We start from the raw sequence: 21,146 nt of genomic DNA on the forward strand, positions 1-21,146 counted from the left end.
CAGAGCTAATGGTCTGTCATGTACCTGGCTAGCAAGTTGGCTATGGGTTTGCTGAAGTTGATCTGAAGTAGTTGAGAGGGAGAGAAATAGGACTGATGTCACCTGAAGGATGGTTGAATCTTTAATTCTCTGGCTCTCTGCCTGAATCAGAGACATGGCACAACTTCTTGACCTGCATGCTCTTAGTGCTTGAGAGGTAAGGAGTGGGAGAACACCCCTGCTTGCCACATAGGTGAGAAGGGAAAGATCCAGCCCCAGAGTGTTTGGAAGAGGGCTCAGGCTTTCTTTACAGGCAGATAACCATTCCCACAGTGCTCTTTTGTGGCAAGATTTCCCTAGAAGGGAATTCTAAGAGGGAAATAATTGCTAATAATTTGTGTATTTAAAAGGTGCTGCCTCTGCTAGCAGACAGAACTTGGTACAGATATCTCACTTGTTCCCCAAATTCCCCCATGCCGACCAACCATCGGCACAAAACATCCTCCATTGTTTTGGACTTGAAAAAATAGTTGAATGCCCCTCACCAGGCTCCTCTCAGACTGAGAAATCACAACCACTTTTCAGGGCTGCTGAGAGCATCCAGAGAGTTGCACAGGTAAAGCATCAGGCCTAGTACTGATTGATTATATAGTGAGTATATGTTAGCTGTCCCTTTTTGTGTCAAAATCCTCCAATAAATGGGTTTATCATCAGCTGATGCACACTCTCCATCATTAAGCTTTGTGTACCTCTCTTACAGTATTGTTTACATATAGATTGTCTTGTATGTGTTTAAAGTCCTTCCTTATCCATCTAAAAACTCCTGAATGGGATTTTTTCTAGAACTGTGAATCCTTTGTAGCTTATAGTCTAACATAATTTTTCATAGCAATTTATGATGTTAATCATTTGTATTTTAAAGTACAGATATTAAAAGTATACTTTAATAACATGCAGGGGAGTCATGCTGTTTTTAATAAACAAAATTGAAGAATATAAATAAACATCATGCATTTTACAAAAAGTAAAATAATGTTATCTATACAAAGAAGCATTCTTGGTTCTAAGAAAACAAAACATTAAACCTTATATCTCAGTGACGATTCATCTGTAACTTCTTACTTTGCAAACTCGACAAAATATATTCTAACTTGGCATTTGCTTTATCCCATATAATAAAAACATTACAAAATATGTTTAAAAACTTTGTTGAAATATATAAAAATTTAATGTAACTTCTGAGTCTTAGATGTTTAAATAACAGAAGAAACACTGTAAATAGTATCCTTTGGACTGCAAGAGCAGTCTTACATCATAGCTTTGTACTGAATTTTTTTATTTTCAAGTTCTTCCTCCACTTTTGTCTTCCTTCAAACTTCTATCTAAATAAACAGTTTTAATAAAGACAATGGAAGATTCTTATATTAGAATCTTTTTTTTTTTTTTTAGGTCTGGACACTAGTAACTCATTCATTCCCCTATTATCAATCTAGTTAGAAAGTTCTGTGTAACACATTATTATTTATTTCATATGGATTTAGTGTTACTCCCCTCAACTGGCAGCAGAAGTTGTTCTATAGATGCAGGGCTTTAGCAATCCCAGGACAAGGTGATCTGTACTTCTTTTAGTGCAACACAACAGCTAACTCTGGGAGAGGGATTGAGAAATCTCTTTCAATCTGGAGGAGAGTCAAATGAAGATAACTTACTGCTTTCAAGTGTTCTATTATTATTATTGCTATTATTATTATTTAATTGCAAGTTATCTGCTACTTAATTATCCTCCCTTGATTTATGTTTTCTCACTGTTTAAAACATTTCCCCCAAAATGGTTAAAATTGTACCTTCATTCATCTTTATTGTCCTGATAGGTTTCTCATGAGAAGTAAAGGATCCACTAGATTTCTGGGCCTTTTAAAAAGAGAAAATAAATACTGCAAACATTTTCCATTTTAGTTTTGGAAAGTGTTTCTGTTTTTTGTGTAAAGAGAGAACAAGCAAAAAAACAAACACTACCCTGCCTCCTCCTTGATGTTGCTGTCTGTCTCAACATCTTTCCTAAAGTTCTAAGCTTCCATACCTCAGGTTTATGGCTGTTTCTTTATGGGTTGACAGGTTGTTCTGTCAAATGAGTTGACCATGACAGAGTGGGGCTCCAGGCAACTAGTGCCAAAATCTTGGGGACCACGATGAGTGAAAACAAAAGCACATGTTCTAAATGTGAACAGATCTGAGAGTGGTGATCTAATCAGTTTCTATCGGAACAATGGTTTCTTCAGTATTACTCTCAAGGCGAGGACTACATCTTGGAAGAGCAGCCGTTTTCCATATGTCCACAAATACAGCATATTCTGAAAGGTCACAATCAGCATCTGATTTTGTCTTGTTTTTAAAGAAAAGTCCTGAGGCAGCTTTCCTTCAAAGGCTGATACTGACACCAGCATCAGGGAGCATTCCACTCTGCTCCTGGGGCAGGGCCTCCCTCGTCAGGAAACATCTATTTAAAGATGAAGGACTGAGATCGAATTGTGCCTTCTCCTTGGTCTAGCTGTTTTCTTATTTGTGACTGTAATAAAGCACACACATGCATGCATATCTATTAGTGATTTTAAAATAATTAACTCTAGTTTTTAACAAATGTTAAATAGGATGTGCTGATTAGTAAAGAAACCATGTAATTATAAATTATTTAACACATGTCCCACCTAAGTTTTAACCTGCCATTCTGTATTTTTCTCAGGAGAAATATTATAGAGAGGTTGCTAAAACATATACAAATTAGGAACTGGCCTAAGATTTGTGGTACCTCCAGAAATATGTTACTCGAGTTAATCAAAATGAAGATATGCTCTAAATTTGCTAATATGGAAATATGTTCATAATATATTATTAAGTGAAGTGAACAGGTACTGAACACTATTTAGAGAATGATTACATTTTGTTTTTTTGTTTGTTTTGCATGGGCAGGCACCGGGAATTGAACCCCAGTCTCCAGTATGGCAGGCAAGAGTTACATTTTGTTTTTAAATATATATTTGCATGGGGAGAAGTCTGAAAATGTATACATTTGACATATTTTTACCTTAATTTTTCTATAATGTTTAGTGTCATTTGAATTATTACACAATGGAACGAATAACAAATTGATTCATTTCTGAGCAAAGGTTTCATATGGCAAAGTATTTTCCTATTGAATATAAAACCCATTGGAACAATCTCAAAATGAGTGGAATATTTATTTGGATTTCAAACTGGAACAATAACTAAGAGCAAATGTCTCAGTATCTAGAAAAGAATACTTGATAAGTTTCTCAATTTTGAGAGAGCATTTGTATATCAGATAATTTCCTACAAAGTAATTAGGAAGGAATTGTTTTACTTTTGAGAACATCAACGGTTTAAAGGTGGTATTTAAAGGAAATATTAGTAAGTTTAACAACTTACTAACTTGCAAACATGTACAAAAAGTGTGTGAGGCTGACAAATTTTTATAAGTATGCCATCTCCCCCTTGGTAGGTATACAGACAGCAAATACAACAAATCACCTTTTGTCCTTGACTTGTGCAAAATAATGCTTACACTGGAAACTAAGCCAAGCTCCTTTGGCAGGCTTCCTTCTCTGACAATTTAAAAGGCAGGCAGCTTTTCAACTGCAAAAATATGTCAACTTTCCTATTTCTTAAACCCTGTTCTCCAATGTTCTCCTCTTACAGATAAGACTAGACTAATTTACACACATTAAAGGAAGACTGGTATGCTAAAGCTCTAGGACAGAAACCCAAATGCTGGTCCATTATTTCTTTCTTACCTCTGTCCCAGTGTCCCAGAAGAATGAATAGAATATTCATAATCCTGCAAGTATATATATACCCTGTTGAAACCCAGGGATAGTCTGACTCCTTCAACAGAAATATGTTTGAAATGGTCAATATGTTATTTCTGGGTACTAGGCATCTGAACGTCTTTTATAACTCACCAATTTCCAGCGTAATATCTTGATCCACTCATCAGCTTCTACTCCTGTCTTTGCACAGAGATAAAATGTCCTGAATGGAAATACTAAGCTGATGAGATAAAAGAAAGAACGTAAGGAACTCCAGATTGATTATATATTAGCTGAACACTATCTAGAGTGTTTCAAGAGAAAAAAGATTTGATTAAGAAATCAGGTAAGCAACTTGAAAAACTGATAGATATCTCAAACTATTCCTACCAGCAAACTGAAAATACTGAGGAAGTTGTAGATGCATTTGATTATTGCAGACCGGATTTATATTCTCTAGCAAGGCATCAAAGAAGAAAAAATCCGGTCCTCGGTAATCCCCAGATCTTTTTATTGTTCATGTTTTAGGCCAAACACAACACTCATAAATTTGTTTAATCTTTCAAATGACTCAGAGAGCCTGTGTTAGGATTCAAAGAATAAGCAAGGCAGATAAGACAGAGTTTACAGAAAGAGCTCACTTGTGCTAGCTAGCTTCAGCAGGGCAAGGGATAACTATTGACCTTCATGGATGTAAGAATTTTCAGCTAGTTAGAACAGGAAAAGGGACAATAAATCTAATCAACTTTTTATTTTGCCCATCTCTGGCCATGAGTTAGTCCTACTGGAAGGAAGACAAACCTTTCTGTTGTCACAAAAGACTTTTTCTAGGAGTCTAATAATTCACTGAACTGTCTTTTTGGTTATATAATTAAAATCATTGACCTATAATGTTAGCTATAGTTTATATCTTGTCTATAATCCCTGTCCTTAGAGTTGAAATGCATTAACATTTAAAAATCTATTTTTCCCCTTCAAAAAGGAAAAAAAAAAGCAATGAACTGAAGTTCTGTTTATATCATTAATTAATGCTGAATGTAAGAGGTAAGTCCCTATGTATAGAAGGTAAAACCTTGACGTGAGATCCAGTTGAGGTGTGAATGGAGAGCAGGAGAGAGGGGAATAATATTGTGCATATAATATATAAAGCTGGTATCTGAAATTGTCATTGTTTGGCACTCCCTAGGTGGGATACTATTAATTGTCAAGCGATACAGATAATCTTTCATTTCTTCTGGCTAATGGAACCCAAGGAAATAAATCACAGTTAATTAAAGCCAATCATGATCGTGCTGTTACTCTTTCTGGCCTACCCTGCTGATGGCCGTAGGACCCAGCCTTGGACAATGCAATATAAAGGGAAATCTGATAGGGGAATTTCTACAAAAACTTGTGCTTTCCTGATAAAAGGGGAAAACATGGCCAATACCGTTCCTTCCTCTTTTTTCCTGCTTTACATGCAGACCTGAGGCCTGAAGCTGGAGTAGTCATCTTAGACCCTGAGGAAAAGGCAGTGAGCACTGCTGATATGCTGAACCTGACCTTAGCAAGGGCACTGCCTGCCTCCAGATTTCTTGTTATATGAGAAAAATATTCATTGGCTTACATGGCACCTTTATGTGAATTTTAAAGATTGTTTATTAGCTGATATAGAATGAACATGAATTGTCTAGGTGTGATGATATTATTATTCTAGAGATGATATTCCTATTCTTAGGACACACATACTCAAGTAGGTAAAGTGCCATGATGTCTGCAACTCACTTTCAATTGGTTCAGGGAAAAAGAAAAGTGGACAGTTAGATATATAAAGGAAACGTGGCGATGTGTTAAAAATGGATACATCTAGGTAAAAGATATATGGGTATATAAGTCTTTCAGCTTTTTGGTATGTTTGAAAAACTTTAAAATAAACAGTTAATAGGAAGAAAGACCCTCCCTTTTAAAGATACGTTACTTTTCTCAGTTTAAAAATTGGCATAATATGCTATTTATGTTACAACAAAATGCCTTGTGCCATCTGCCAGAAATTGTCTTAATTATACAAATCACCCATCATTGAAGTCAACAAAGTTATAATTAACATTGGAAAAAAGTTCAAAGGAATGAAACTGTCTAAAATGTGAATCGCATCTTATCTGTTTTACCTGAGCAGTATACAATCTAAACAGTTGTACCTAAGACCTTCCTATTTGTTTAAGCCACTTTAAATGTAGTATCATGACAGCACACTTAGCTGAAAGCACTCTTAAACTAACACTACCTGCCCTATACAATGTCAAGTCCACCTCTATCAGATCAGAATATTTGTACTACATTAAGACATACCATTTTGTAATCTTGAGCTAAAATAATGTCTGGCAACTAAGTGACTTTGAAAAACATTTCCTTTATAAAACAACTTACCAAAAACAGTTTACCCTTTCCTGTGAGTAATCAAATTGTACAGCTGAACATTCTGTTAAATCTAGGATCCGAATTGGTTCCGGTGACTTAAAAATAGAAAGAAAGAGCAACCAATGTCATCACAAAAAATAGTACACACACATATGCAAATTTGACCATCATTTATTCCCCTAGCAAATTGGCTGGTATGTGCAACTGTCAATTTTATTCTCACTAGAAGACCTGAAAATAGGAAAGCTGTACAACAGGAAGTCACAGATACCTGGTTTGAAGACCAGCTTTTCAAGACACTGGGCATTAAGAAGACATGTCTTTATCAACTTATAGTTGATAGAGTTATATTTTAATGCATGGAAGGGAATCATATTTTTTTCCCATCTTCTTAAATTTCTACTCTCAGAAATTTTATATAGGAAGAGTAAGAAGAAATGAAGCAGTTTCGGGCTTAATAAAATGGGCATGGAAATGGGACAGATTTTTAATAAATAGGGAAATTGCATCAGAAGCACGGTTAATAAATTGTGACAAGAGAACAATTCCATTGCCCTAAACTGAAGGGATTTTATGTGCCCTGGGGAGCTACAGCCAAGCCAGTCCAAGACAACAATTTCTAGGACACCCATCTTGTCTTTGCAAAATAGCTCTGCTCACATTAGGAATTGGAAACTCGATTTCTAATCTTTTATTGCATGCTTCAGATAGACATAAAAGGAATTGCAGGGATTTTAAAGGCAGATGTTCCTTTGTTTTACAGAGCTGATCTTTAAAGGGAACATGTATTATTTTGTTTCTCACCATTTGGTCTTTGAAATATTTCAGTTCATTCCTATGCAAAGTGAACCATCTTGTTTTCCATGTCTGAGAAAAAAAATTCAAAACATGAATTTTGAATAGAGAAATGCAGTATTAGAGCTGAGCAATTTCCTTTCTTTATTAAAAATATCTAAAAGATTAGATATAAAAAACTTGAAAAACTTCTTGTGTGAAGAATCATTTCTGAGGAAAAACTTCCAAAATGTCTACAGAAATTAAAATATATTTCATATGTTAATTTTGTATCACAGGCAGATATATCATTAAATAGTATTTAAACAAATAAAAAGAAATAGCTTATCATAAATACTTAGAGTGATCTATGACAAACCATTGAAGTTTCTATCTTTTTAACTCTATAATAATAGATATTTTTTGAGCACTTACCATGGGCCACACAATTTCCTTGGAGTTTTATAACTTGGAGTTTTTTATAGTGTTGCCAAATCTTACCCAACAATTCCAAATGTTATTGTTTGTGTTTTAACAAAACGTTACAAAGTTTGTGAAAAGTTTAACAAAAACTTCCAAATTGTTTGCGAAAATTGACAAATTAAGGTCTAGAGTCTTCAAGCCACATGATATTCTAAACCTTGCCCAGGAATTCCATGGCATCTATGGCAAAAACTGCTGGTTGCCTCTCAATGTCCATGGTCTTTTGGTTGGGTACTAACAGAACTCTAATCTTATTCTCCTTGGAGATATACCCAGTTGAAAGAAAAACAGGATTTAAAAATATTTAAAATTATGATATGAATATTTCCTGTTCTCAAGGAGTATATAATCCAGCAGGGACAAAAATAACTATTCAAATATTCAAATATTTGAAAAAGGAATTCAAATATTTCCTTTGAATTCAAGCAGATCAGTATCTCTGAGAAAGACAGAGTACCCTGCCTCTTAAAATCAGAGGGAACAAACATATTCCATGAAAGTCTTCTTGGGGCATTGAAATGAAATAGAGATAACTTTAAACATAAAGAGGGAACAGTTGAATACCTGGGACTAGTAAAATCCTATCTTAAGTTTTCTTTGGTATTTTATAAAATCATTTAATAAGGGCCTATGGTCTTCTTAATCACTTTTAGGTAACTCGTTTATAAAATTTTGACTTCTTTTTTCTGGAAAAAAAAAAAGAAATGTTCTTGAGTTAACTTACTACTTTGATTCTCAGTCATTCCATTTAAAGGACTGTATGTTTTCTTGTGTGTAAACTTTAGACCATTACCGTGTAGTGCTTTGCCAAAAAAGTCAAGTTATTTTCCAGAATTGTGATTAATTAACCATGAAGAGGAACCTCAAAACAGGTAAATAAAACTGGGTCAAAATGAATAGGGAATTATACTAAAAAAAATTTTTTTAAAGGTCAGTTTTGAAATTAGAATTGTCTACATGACATGTTCTCTTTCTTTAGGGCCACTCTAGGAAACCAGGCTTCCTTACCTTGACCATGCCGCCCTGCTTGATGAGGTAACCTTCTTTGGTGCCCAGCTGAAAAACAAAAAGAGAAGTATCAAATGGAGGCCAGAACTCTCACAACATCGTTTTTGGTCTTTATATTTCTGTCCTACTTTTAAATTGCAAACAAGTTGCCCTTTGATCTTTAAATGATGGCCTTTCATTCTTCACCTAGACAATTGAAAATCCACCATATGTTGTGAGAAATGTGTTGTTTCCAGATTGGGTCATCAGGCATACTTCTGTAGCAACAGGTAACAATTGAAAGGCTCTTACTAACTGGAGCCAGCAATTTGCAAACAAAAGACCACATCACTTCACTTATACAAGTTAGTGTTTGCGATGATGTGTGTCATGTGAAACCCAGCTGCCTGGATTCCTTCTGGGCATTCTGAAAACACAGGCATGCACACAACAGAGGTCAAGACATTCACCAAACTCTAGATTAAGTAAAGAGAAGGGATTCCTTTACTTTGGGGCATCACAGATTCTGCATTTTGCTAATGTGCTTTTTGAATCAAGATCCTTAACTGCAGCCTTTATTTCATCATTTCTTTCATCAGAGAACCCCCCTTTCTTTTCACTGACCATCTCTTGAAACCCAAAGTTCATGAGTTTGCAGATTTATTTACACCTGACTTGTCCAAAAGGGATCTGAAGTGAGAATGAATTGTTTCTTTTAACCCACATATCATTAATTCAAGGGTAACAACAATATCACTCACTTAGCTAGCAACTATGAAATATAAAGCACGGTGGAGAACTGTGCGAATAGAAGTTTTCATGACAAGGACCCTAAGATCAAGAAACTTGTGGTTTACTTTTTTTCATAAATTTCTGAAGAAATTGAATTCCCGGTAGGGTATTCTGTTCTAATGCATGGTCATAATAGGTCTTATACTAATAGGAAAAAAATGAATAAAAACCAGGAAATGACTTGATTGAAATCAAGGTTCTTTTTATGGGAGTTTCCAGAGTAACTTTTCCTGAGGTAGACTCTGTCTACCAACTGAAAAAGAGGAACAGCAACTACTATAGCAAAATAGAGTTAAAACAAGAAGTAATAACTACTTTTAAATTTTTTCATGGCATTAAAATAATGGTGATCGTCCCAGGTGTCCATTTAAAACACAACTGGTAAATTCAATATCATGTGATCAGTGTGATTTATTTTGACATTAAAGGAATTGAACTGACTGAAGTGTGTTTAGCTGTTATATTATGGAAATGGTAAAAATTAAAATTTTGAATTGTTGCAGGTTAATGTCTCTAGAGAAAAATAAGAGACAACCTTTCTATATAAAAGGCACAGAAAGAATAATTCATTGAAATCTAACTAAGGAATTATGCCACTCTCTTATATCCATCTAAGTAATATACCCTAAATCTATTTTCTTGAGAGGTCAGTGGAAGGCTGTGGAGGAAAGAACTGAAAATATTAATTTTCTTCAGAGTCTCAGGAGGTAAGAAAAGAAATAATAATATAGCGAATTTGTCTTTTACAAATAATCTGTGAACTGTAACATTAAAGATATTTATAAGAGCCCCAAATCAGAAACAATCTAAATGCTTAAAAACAAAGGATTAGCCCTCCTGCCTTCCTTAATATTTCAGTCAAAAAGACATTAGCTCAGGTGAAGCAAGGTTGGTGTTGCCATGAGTGCTCAGGATGACTTTGGTGTAGTGGAGCCAAGCATAGTCATCCATGCACCCTATTGAAGAGTGGTGGAGTCCAAGCAGGGTCCATGGCTCATCCATGTGGATGATGGTGGCAGCAGCAGCCTGAGCTGAGACACTGAAGCCTGAGGAGGGTAGGAAGGGCTTCCGCCCAAAGGGGTGAAGGTGGCAGCCCAGTGCATAGTGTTGAAACCAAGTCATGCCAGGTGGGCATCTGCAGTGGTGGCAGGGATGGCAGTGGCCCGGAACCTAGTGTTAGAGTGATTAGGGTGTCTGGTATGACATGGTAGTGGAGACTGGTTACGTTGGATTGACCATCAAACAAGTAAGTGAAGATAATGGGAGCCTCATTCCTCATTGTGGGGTAAGGGAGTTAAAATATGAAAAGAGAAATAATTAGAATGAGTTTTGTGGTACTGGATTGAGATTGGAGATCTTGGTGTGAATGATGGATAGATAGATGATAGGTAGATGATTAGCTATATAAATGGATAGATAAAGAAATGTAGATGTAAACTACAAATGTGTGCATACCCATATACATGCATATTTTCTCTAGCTATATCCCCTGAGCAATCCTGGAGAGTGACATCCCAAAAACCATAATCAGCTAGTGCCTAGCTTGGATTTCTAAAGTGCCAATCTCCAGAGAAAGAACAGGGCTTCTTGGAGAAATGGCTGACTCCAGAGCTGGCCACAAAGAAAGTATAAGGGAAGCCTGGGACATCTTGTTATACCAGAAAGTAAGAAGTGCTCAAAGGCCAGGTTTCATATCTGATGGACAAAGAAGCTTCCTTGAAAGAGCTTCTATGGCCAAATCTGGGAAAATTTGAAGAATTAAAATAAATAACAATAGTCTTGAATAAAACCCATTGATCTAAAAACATAAATGACTGGGTGGGCCACGGTGGCTCAGCAGGTAGAGTTCATGCCAGAGACCCAGGTTCAATTCCCAGTACCTGCCTATGCACAAAAAAAAAAGACAACAAATTAAGAGAATGAAATTATTTTCCTTACAGTAGAATGACAACTGATAAATGTAAAAAGAATGATAAATTAGAAGATCACCATTTGGCAAAGATCATAGTAATAGTTAAAATGGCCAAGAAACATCAAATTCTTGATATTCTCACAGGTAGTGGGGACAGCCAAAGTAGTAGGTCAAGCCTCCAATCTTGGGGTTTATTCATATGAAACTTAATCCCACAAAGAATAGGCTAAGCCTACTTAAAATTAGGCCTAAGAGTCACCCCCAAGAGAACCTCTTCTGTTGCTCAGATGTGGCATCTCTCTTTCGGCCAACACAGCAAGCAAACTCACTGCCCTCCCCCTTTCTATGTGGGACATGACTCCCAGGGGTGTGGACCTTCCTAGCAACATGGGACAGAAATCCTAGAATGAGCTGGAACTCAGCATCAAGGGATTGAGAAAATCTTCTCTACCAAAAGGGGGAAGAGCAAAATGAGACAAAATAAAGTGTCAGTGGCTGAGAGATTTCAGAGTCAAGACATTATCCTGGAGGTTATTCTTATGCATTAAATAGATATCACCTGTTTAGTTAAGGTGTAATGGAGAAGCTGGAGGGAACTGCCTGAAAATGTGGAGCTGTGCTCTGGTGGCCATGTTTCTTGAAGATAATGATGATATGGCTGTCGCAGTGTGACTGTGTGGTTGTGAGAGCCTTGTGTCTGATGCTCCTTTTGTCTACCTTATCGATGGACAAGTAAAACATATGGCTTAAAAATAAATAAATAATAGGGGGAACAAATGTTAAAAGAAATTTAGTAGATTGAAATGCTGGTGATCGGTGAAGGGGAGGGGTAAGGGGTATGGTATGTATAAATATTTTTCTGTTTTCTTTTTATTGCTTTTTTTGAATTAATGCAGATGTTCTAAGAAATGATCATGATGATGAATATACAACTATGTGATGATAGTGTGAGTTATTGATTATATAACAAGAACAGAATGATCACATGCTAAGAATGTTTTTGTATGTGGTTATGTATCATAAATTAAAATTAAAAAATAAAAAAAAGGAGTACAAAAAAAATTGGTGAATAAAAGATTAATGAGGAAGGGCAGGCAATGGTGGCACAGTAGTAGAGTTCTCGCTTGCCATGCCGGAGACCCAGATTAGATTTCTGGTGCCTGCCCATGCCAAAAAAAAAAAAAAAGAAATGCGCAATAGAATATTTACATAATCTCAGCCTCCCCACTGAGTACATATTAATGACAAAAAGAAGAAAGTAATTTTAGAGTGAAGAAGCCTGGCACACACCACCTTAAACAAGTTATCAAAATCAACACATTGTAATAAGGTAAATCAAAATTGTACACCATCTGAGAGGAAACAATGAGAGAAGAAAAGCTCTTCTGTGCTATTTTTACCAAAAACGCACAATCTGAATCTATTAGATAATGTCAGGTGAACCAAATTTGAGGAACAGTCTACAAATTAACTGGCCTTTAATTTTCAGAAGTGTCAAAGTCACAAAATCAAGGAAAGACTAAAGAAGTGAACTAGGTGTAAGAGATTAAAGTGTCAGGACAACTACATGCAAATTATGATCGTGGATTGAATCCTTTTGCTCTAAAGTGTCTTATTGGGAAAACTAGTAAAATTTGAATAAAGTCTGTGGATTGGATGGTGGTACTGTGTCAATGTTAATTTCCTAATTTTAATGGTTCTATGCCATCATATAGGAATGTCCTTGTTTATAGAAAACACACGCTAAAGTATTCAGGGAGATGTGTTATCATGCAGGCAATAGTTACTCTCAAATGGCTCAAAAAAAACTTCTTTTTACTATTTTTGCAATTTTACTTTAAACTTGAAATTATTTTAATAAAAAAATAGCATGTAAAAACATTAAAGATTAATTAAATAAATTGACACACCCAAATAATGGAATACTAGGAAATTTGTTGTGTTTTGAAAGACTGTAATGACATGGAAGAGAGCCACACCATATAATTAAGTTAAACAGGCATATTTTAACTGTATTTACAGTGAAGATATTATTATGTAAATATAAATGTCAATAAAAATATAGATCAATATAAATATATATGAGAAAGATACGAAGGATAAATGCCAGAATATTAAATGTGAGAAGAGTTTCAAAGACAGAATTCTGGAGAAAGCCAACAACATGCAAGGGAAGTGTTCAAAAAGAGGAACTATAAAACATGTTGAAAAGATAAAAGAATAAAGAAAAAAATGTTGCAGAAATGGAGGAAACAGAATTTTTAGAAAAAGAGAGTCAAATACCACAAAAGGGAAGCTAAGGAAACTAACATTTTAGATAGGAGCTATTCTAGAAGTCAGTCACTTGGATATATTATCTCATTTAATCTTTACCTGTATTTCTAATCAGAGTCTCATATTTAACATTTCAAAAAAGAACTCCATTTTCCCACTTCACACACCCCTTCTCCTGCAGTCTTAGCCATCTCAGTAAATGGCAGGACTACTTACTCTGTGGCTCTTTCTTTCACATACCACACGTGATGGTTTGAAACTGCATGTACCCTCAGAACACCATGTTCTTAAAGCTAATCCATTCCTGTGGGTGTGAACTATTGAAAAAGTAGGTTCTTTTGATTAGGTTAATTCTGTTAACGAATGGAAGACCCAAAATAGGTCTTAATCCTCTTACTGAAACCATTTATAAATGGAGTGAATATGAAGAGAGGGAGAAAGAAATGGAAACAAGAGGCTGAAAGAAACAAAACCCAGAAAAGAAGGGAGACAGCATATGCTGCCATGTGACAGGATACAGGATCACTGGCAGCTGGTTTTGGGGATAAAGGATAGCCTGATGATGCCTTGATTTGGACATTTTACTCAGTCTTGAAAACTATAAGCTTGTAAGGTAATAAATTCTCATAGTTAAAGCCAATGCATTTTAGCCTAATTTTTTGGTCTTTTTGCATGGGCAGGTACAAACCAACGCATTTTATGGCAGATGCTTTCAGCAGCTTAGCAAACTAAAACACCACATTCAATCTGTCAGTATGTTTTGTCCCTTCCACCTTCAAAACATTCTGAATTTGACCAGTTCTTATCCCCTCTCCCCTGTTTTGATGGCTACTATCTTTACTTGATCTGCTGTAGAAACCTCCTAACTGGTCACTTTGTCTTCAGATGTCCCCACCCCATTTTCTACTTAGCAGTGAGAATAATCTTTTTTTTTTAAAGAAAATAATCTTTAAAAAAACTTAAAATCTGAAGTAAATTGTGTTACTCAATTCATAATTGCCCATCAACACTTAGAATAAAAGCAAATTATCTACACTGTCCTCTAAGACCATTGGTGTTAAATAAAACACTGACATTTTGGGCAGGATATTTAACCTCCGTGACCCCTGCCCGCTGTTGGAAACCATTCTCCATGGTTCTCTTGCAGTTCTGCGTATCTTACAAGCAAGTTTTGTTGTGGACCAATTTGTTAAGGATGTTTGTCTCGGAAAAGCCTTTGGAAATAGAAAGTGTCCCGCTCCAGGCATATGCAAAGCCCGACGTTCACATTCCTTATACTCACTGCTCCTCTCCCGTATGGCAACCCAGTGTGCATGTGGGGATCACCTGGGCCTCTTCATGTTGCCCCATGGGAAATGGGACCCAGTCCAGGGAATTAGCACAAATATTGATATTTTAGCAACTGCTATTGCTGTGAGTCACAAACTGTCCTTCAACTCTGACCCAGTATCCTTTTTCTTTTACTTTTATTTGGAAATAATTTCAAACATATACAACAGATGCAAAATAATTCAAATGCCATAAAGGCAACTCCGGTATACCCCCATGCCTACCAGATACCCAGATACACCAAATTTAACATTTGGCCACATTTTCCATAGCTTACTTTCTGTCTGTCTATCTGTCTATCTATCTATCTGTCTGTCTGTCTATCTATGGTATCTGTTTTGTGGACATTTGAGAGCAGGTTTCACACATCATACTTCCATGTAACTTTCCTACAAACAAGGATATTCACCTTAAGTACAGTTAACAAGTTCAAGAAAGTTAACATTGATATAAGGCTTATATTCTATAGTCCAAATTTTTATGTCTCAATAATGTTCTCTTGAGCTTTTCCTCCTGTATTTTTTAGATCTCATCTGGTATCATGCATTGCATTTAATTATTATTATCTCTTCAGCTGTTCTTTCTCTCTTTTTTTTAGTCATGAAAACATATATACAATATTAATCTTCCTATCCCAATCTCTCCCAAGCACACTATTCAGTGAAATTAATCACATCCCAAATGTTGCAGTACTCTCCCCACCTCCCCATTACTATAACTTTCCCTTTACCCTACACTCATTTTGCACTGACTCCCCATTGCCCATCTCCTTGCTTGCCCCCCTTGCTGGTAACCCATACTCTACCCCCTGAGTCTGTGAGTTTGCATATTTTCTTTGTAGTGACCAAGAGGCTTAAACATTCTAAACATTCCAAATCTATAATAATCTTGTTTGCTTTGATAGCAACTTAAGAACTTCAATAGAATACATAAATTATGTGCCTACATCCCTCTATCCCCCCACCTTTATGTAGGTCTTGTCACAAATTACATATTTATACATTATGAATCCAAAACCATTGATTTATCATTATATCTTTTGCATTTGCCTTTTAGATCTTGTAAGAAATATAAAGGGGAGTGTGGTGGTTTGAAGCTGTGTGTACCCTAGAAAATCATATTCTTAAAGCTAATTCATTCCTGTGGGTATAAACTATTATAAGTAGGGCCTTAGATGTGGCCCAAGGTGGGTCTTATTCTCTTGCTTGAGTCCTTCATAAACAGGATGAATACAGTAAGAGAGAGAGAAAGCCGTGGAAGCCAGAAGCTGAAAGCAGCAAAGAGAAGGGAGGGGCCAGCAGAAACTATGTGCCTTACAATGTGACAGAGGAGTCCAGGATTGCCAGCAGCCAATCTTCAGGAAGAAAGCATCATCTGGATGATGCCTTGATTTGGGCATTTTCATAGCCTCAAAACTTGTAAGCTTGTAAGCTAATAAATTCCCTTCATTAAACCCCCAACCCAGTTTATGGTGTCTGCTTTCAACAGCCTAACAAACTAAAACAGGAAGTTACAAAAATGCAGTAATACTGGTATTTATATTTATCCATGTTATTATTTTACCAGACATCTTTATTTCTTCATGTGCTTCAGTTGATTTTCCAGTTTCCTTTCCTTTCAACCTGCAGAATTCCCATTAGCATTTCTTGTAGGGATGGTCTTGTGGTGACAAAGCCCCTTAGCTTTTGTTTATCTGGGAATGTCTTAATTTTATCTTCATTTTTGAAAGACAGCTTTGCTGGATATAGAATTCTGGTTGTCAAGTTTTGCTTTCAGCATGTTAAAAAGTGTCTTCCGAAGAAATAATAACAGAAAAAGAAGAGAAAAGAAAAGAAAAACATGTCTTCCATTGCTTTCTTGCTTCTATAGTTTCTGATGAAAAATTGGCATCAATTCTTATTGAGACTCCATTGTATGTGGCACATTGCTTCTCTCTTGTGGTTTTCAAAATTCTCTCCTTATCTTCGGCATTCAACAGTCTAATCACAACAGTTTATTTGGTTTGGAGTTTGCTGAGCATCTTGGGTGTATATGATCATGTCATGTTAAATTTGGTAAGTTTTTGGCCCTTATTTCTTCTCTCTGCCCCTTCTCCCTTTTTTCTTTTTCTGGAATACCCCAATGCATATATAGGTCTGCCTGATAGTGTCCAATAGCTTCCTCAGGCTCCATTTACTTTCCCTCATTCTTTCCTCTTTCTACTCCTTGGACTGGATGATTTCAGTTGTTCTATCCTCAAGTTCATTGACCCTTTCTTCTGCCAGCTTCAATCTGCTGTTCAATCCCTCTAGCAAATTTTAAAGTTCTGTTACTTTGGTCTTCACCTGTGTTTGGTTCCTTTACATAATTTTCATGTGTCTTTCAATATTCTCTTTGTGTTCATCTGTCATTTTCCTGATTTCCTCTAATTTTTTGTTGATATTTTCCTTTATATCTTTGAGCATATTTAGGAACATTTTTAAAAAGTCTTTGTCTGGAATGTCCCAGGTCTGATCGTTCTCAATTATGTTGTTATTGTCTTTTCTAAAGCTTGAAACTTCTCCTTTGCCTAAACCATCATTTCCTGCTGTGTGGGTTTTTTTTTTTTTGTATGTTTTGTAATCTTTTTTTTGAAACCTGGATATTTTAATATTTTAGTGTGTTATTGTTGGAATTTAGACTCTGAGGTATCTGTTCCATAAGCTTGTATTCAGCCAATGTTATAACAGAGCTTTCCTTGAATGCCAGAAACTCACAAATAAAAAGAAAAAGAGAGAGAAAGAAGAAAACACTTTTCCCAGTCTTTGAAGATTGATCTATGTGAGTGCCCTCCTTCAGGGTTTATCCATATAAGGAGGTTGGAGAATAGCATGAGGCCAAAGCATAGGGGCCTCCCTGATCTTTCAAGTGCATGCCTTTTGTCTTGGGCATGTATGTGTAGTCCTGGGAATCCCCCCCTTTACACAGATACGAATATCCCCTCTTTCCTAGGAAGAAGTTTTTTCACAGTCCCAGGCACTGCACTGTATGTCCTACAACCAGAATCCCTTGCCCCAGGAAGCACGCCTTGACTGCTGTCCCAAAGTGTTCTGTAAGAGAGCTCAGTGAACGAGCTTCTACACCCAGAGCACATTCTGGGGCACTGAATCCCTCAGGCCACCAACAGGAGCATTAGGCCAGACATACTTGTTCCCAGTATGGGCACGAGGGTTGCTCTGCTCCAGAACTGGGACCAGGGACCCACACTGGGAGTGTGGGCTGGCTCCATACTGAGCAGCTGTGGGGACAGGGGAAGGGCCAACCTGGATGTCCTGAGAACCTACTGCTTTTAAGTGGCACTCGTCCTATTGCTGCAATCTTTTTACTGTTTTCTGAGGCTTTTAGAAAGATGTTTCTATTAGCTCTTGCTGGTTATTCAAAGCTTCCATAGGGGGAATGGAGCCCTGTATGCATCTCACTCTGCCATCTTGAAACCAGTAGTTTTGTGTCTTCTGTCAGCATCCATGAAACTATAGTGAGCTGGACTTGTTAGCTTACAAGTAGGGTTGGAGACCCTTCACAGTTCTAGACACCCAGTAATGCTAGTAGTGCCCCCAAAGCATTGTGACAACCAAGATATTGTCAAAAATTTCCAAACTCCTGGCTGAGAGATACTATTCATCTAGAACTTCTTTGCCTTACGTGATCTGTCCCTTCATTACCTCACTAATCTCGTCTCCTACCATTTTCTATCTAGCTCACTCCATGCCAATAATTCTGACCTTCTTGCTGGGCTTTGAAATGCCTCAAATTAATTCCCATCTCAGGACATGAGCCATTCTTTCTCTCCAGTAAGTTCTCTATTCAAATGCCACTTATTCAGAGAGGCCTCCATGCTTCCCTTTTCTCCCCTTATTCTATTTTATTTTTCTTTTTATGGCTATGACTACCTAGTCTTATAACTTTGATTATTGGCTGTAACCTTCCTACTACCACCCTCACTTGAATGTGAGCTCAAGGAGGTCAGGGCCTTTGTCTAACTCACTGCCAAATTCCCAGTGCTTAAAACAGTCTCAGTGTATAATAGGTACTTAAAGAAAATTTGCTAGAGAAATGAATTAATAAATTTAATCATATCTCAGGAACACAACCCTATGTTCCCTATAGAGTGTATGCATAATAATTTCCATGAATGCAGTTGCCAAAGGTTATTAAATAGTTTTACCCAAATATCACACAAATATCTATGTTTGGGGCAATAGGGCAACTCTTTTCACATTCACTTCAAACAAGAAGTTATTTTTCCCATAAATGGGACCTAATTCTCTTCCTCCACTGCCAGAGCTTGAGCAAGAACTACCTCCCAAATAAAAAAAGCAGAAATCTTAAAGCCCACAAAGCTGTCAGGTTGGAGATGGTAATGCAACATCCTGTGGCTCTCAGGGGTAAGCAGTGAAGACTGAGAACTCTTGTCTTCAGTAGGTGATGAGAGACTTCTGACTGGCCCAGAATATGTTCCCAGCCATGCTGGTCAAGTTACGAATGATTCCTTGGTGAGGAGTAATAAGAGAAAGTTCTGCCTTTATAGTTTTCTGCCTTTGTTAAATAGATGTATCATAGTTACAAAAATGTAGTACATGCCATGAACTGGGCTAGGCTATAAAGCTATAAAAACAAACTATAATCCTGATCTTTAGGAAGTCCCAGGCTGGTGGTAGAGCAGTTACATTTGCATGTAGTTGTGCCACAGGATGGTGATTCTAGTATAAATGTCAACAGAGGGTACTCTGGAGCACAGAAGAGGGGAGAAGCTTGTGGGGGCCAGGGAAGCCTTCCTGAGAGATACTGACCCTTGTCTTGAAGGACGAATGGACAGAAGTGGTATTGGTGGTAGCATTCCAGAGGCAGGCAGGAGAGAAGGAGCACATACAGCGAAATGGTTGCTTTTGAGAGAGGCTGATTCCAGAGAGTGAGATGAGACCAGAGAGTTGAACAGTGTTCAGGTGGACCGCGAAGATTGTGGGCACCACCAAAAGACGCTAAGCAGGGAGGTCATGTGGTTAATCAGCTTTTCAAAAGAGTGCTAGGTAGCAGGGTAGAAAAGGAACGATGGTACCACAGGCAGGTAGTGCATATTTTAAACATAATCTGCAGCTAAATATTCTTAAGTGATTATTTTCCAAGTGTTATGATTGTTGTCTAGAATTAGGTTTTACTTTTTTTTTTTGCATAGACAGGCACCGGGAATCGAACCTGGATCTCCGACAGGGCAGGCAAGAACTCTGCCTGCTGAGCCACTGTGGCCCGCCCTAGAATCAGTTTTTGATATTTCATTCGTATATTGCCCTCTTTATCATCTGCACAAACCCAGATTTCTCATAGCAGCAGTGCTCAGTGAATAAGGCAGAGAAAAAGAATAGAAGAGACCTAAGAATAATGAAGGGAAAGGGGGTGCTGGAGAACATTCTTTGCAGGGTCACAGTTCACAGAACATACACAATACAACCTTAGAAGAACAACGAGTGCTCCAGTTGCACTGAAACTGAACAATGACTCAAATTGCAATGCTGTGCAAATGTTTTTCTGCCTGGATACTTCATTCACTGAAGGGAAAACAAGCTAGGGAAAAATAGCATTTGGAGATATGTCAGTAAAGGAGGAGAATATTTTTCTAACGTAGGTAATTTAATAATTTTGTCCAAGAATAACAGTTTAGTCAACTATGTGAACCTAAATATCTTTCTCCCATTCTATCATCAACTTGTTTAGCTACGTATGAATGGGAATTCAAGTGCCATTTTCTAAGCATTTAAAATCCTATTACTACTTCACTGTATCTTGTACAATTTACCCTGGACCTGATGAACCGAGCAACAAGCTTCAGGTCTTACGTCCATGTCCAAATTTTATATTTCAAGTTAGTATCTTTATGTGGAAAAAACACACTTAAAAATATATATATATAACTTCTGGGAGGGCCGCGGTGGCTCAGCGGGCAAAGTGCTTGCCTGCTATGCCGGAGGACCTCGGTTCGATTCCCGGCCCCAGCCCATGTAACAAAAACGGAGAAACAGAATACAATAAAACAAGAAAATGTTTAAAAATGTTTCCCTTTCTTCCTTCCTTCCTTCCTTCTATCCTTCCTTCCTTCTCTCTGTCTTTCCTTTAAAAAAAAAAAAAAAAAAAATATATATATATATATATAACTTCTGCTGCACTTTATCACTCTTGGACAGCAAGATAGGTTGTGGTCAGATTAATGGTCACTTACAGAAGGAGCAGTGGGCACAAGGTCATTTTCTGTTCTTCCTGTCTGCATTGCTGTGTGAACGCGGACAGATTCATAAATGGAAGGTTCCTCCACTTTTCTTGGATAGGGATGTTTCAGAACAATCAGAGTGCCTGAGGAAGACAAAAAATGTAACTGTATGGTGTTT

At 37.0% G+C, this 21,146-nt stretch overlaps 1 protein-coding gene across 2 annotated transcripts in view; it reads right to left on the reverse strand.

Moving 5' to 3' along the window:
• Positions 1-1,407: 1,407 nt before the first annotated feature.
• The window catches only part of DAPP1 (dual adaptor of phosphotyrosine and 3-phosphoinositides 1), a 61,209-nt gene continuing 41,470 nt past the window's right edge, over positions 1,408-21,146 (reverse strand). Inside the window, exons 4-9 of one of the 2 annotated variants that reach the window (XM_077142711.1) lie at positions 20,981-21,111; positions 8,466-8,513; positions 7,005-7,067; positions 6,210-6,295; positions 3,957-4,044; positions 1,408-2,545 (exon numbers count right to left, since the gene is read on the reverse strand). In XM_077142711.1, the coding sequence (XP_076998826.1) occupies positions 2,477-2,545; positions 3,957-4,044; positions 6,210-6,295; positions 7,005-7,067; positions 8,466-8,513; positions 20,981-21,111 (485 nt within the window). In that variant the 3' untranslated portion in view covers positions 1,408-2,476. The remainder of the gene's footprint in view (positions 2,546-3,956; positions 4,045-6,209; positions 6,296-7,004; positions 7,068-8,465; positions 8,514-20,980; positions 21,112-21,146) is intronic. The other variant, XM_077142710.1, reaches the window with a different exon arrangement.

Source organism: Tamandua tetradactyla, chromosome 24 (assembly GCF_023851605.1).
Source record: "Tamandua tetradactyla isolate mTamTet1 chromosome 24, mTamTet1.pri, whole genome shotgun sequence".
In the NCBI taxonomy this organism is placed as follows: domain Eukaryota; kingdom Metazoa; phylum Chordata; class Mammalia; order Pilosa; family Myrmecophagidae; genus Tamandua; species Tamandua tetradactyla.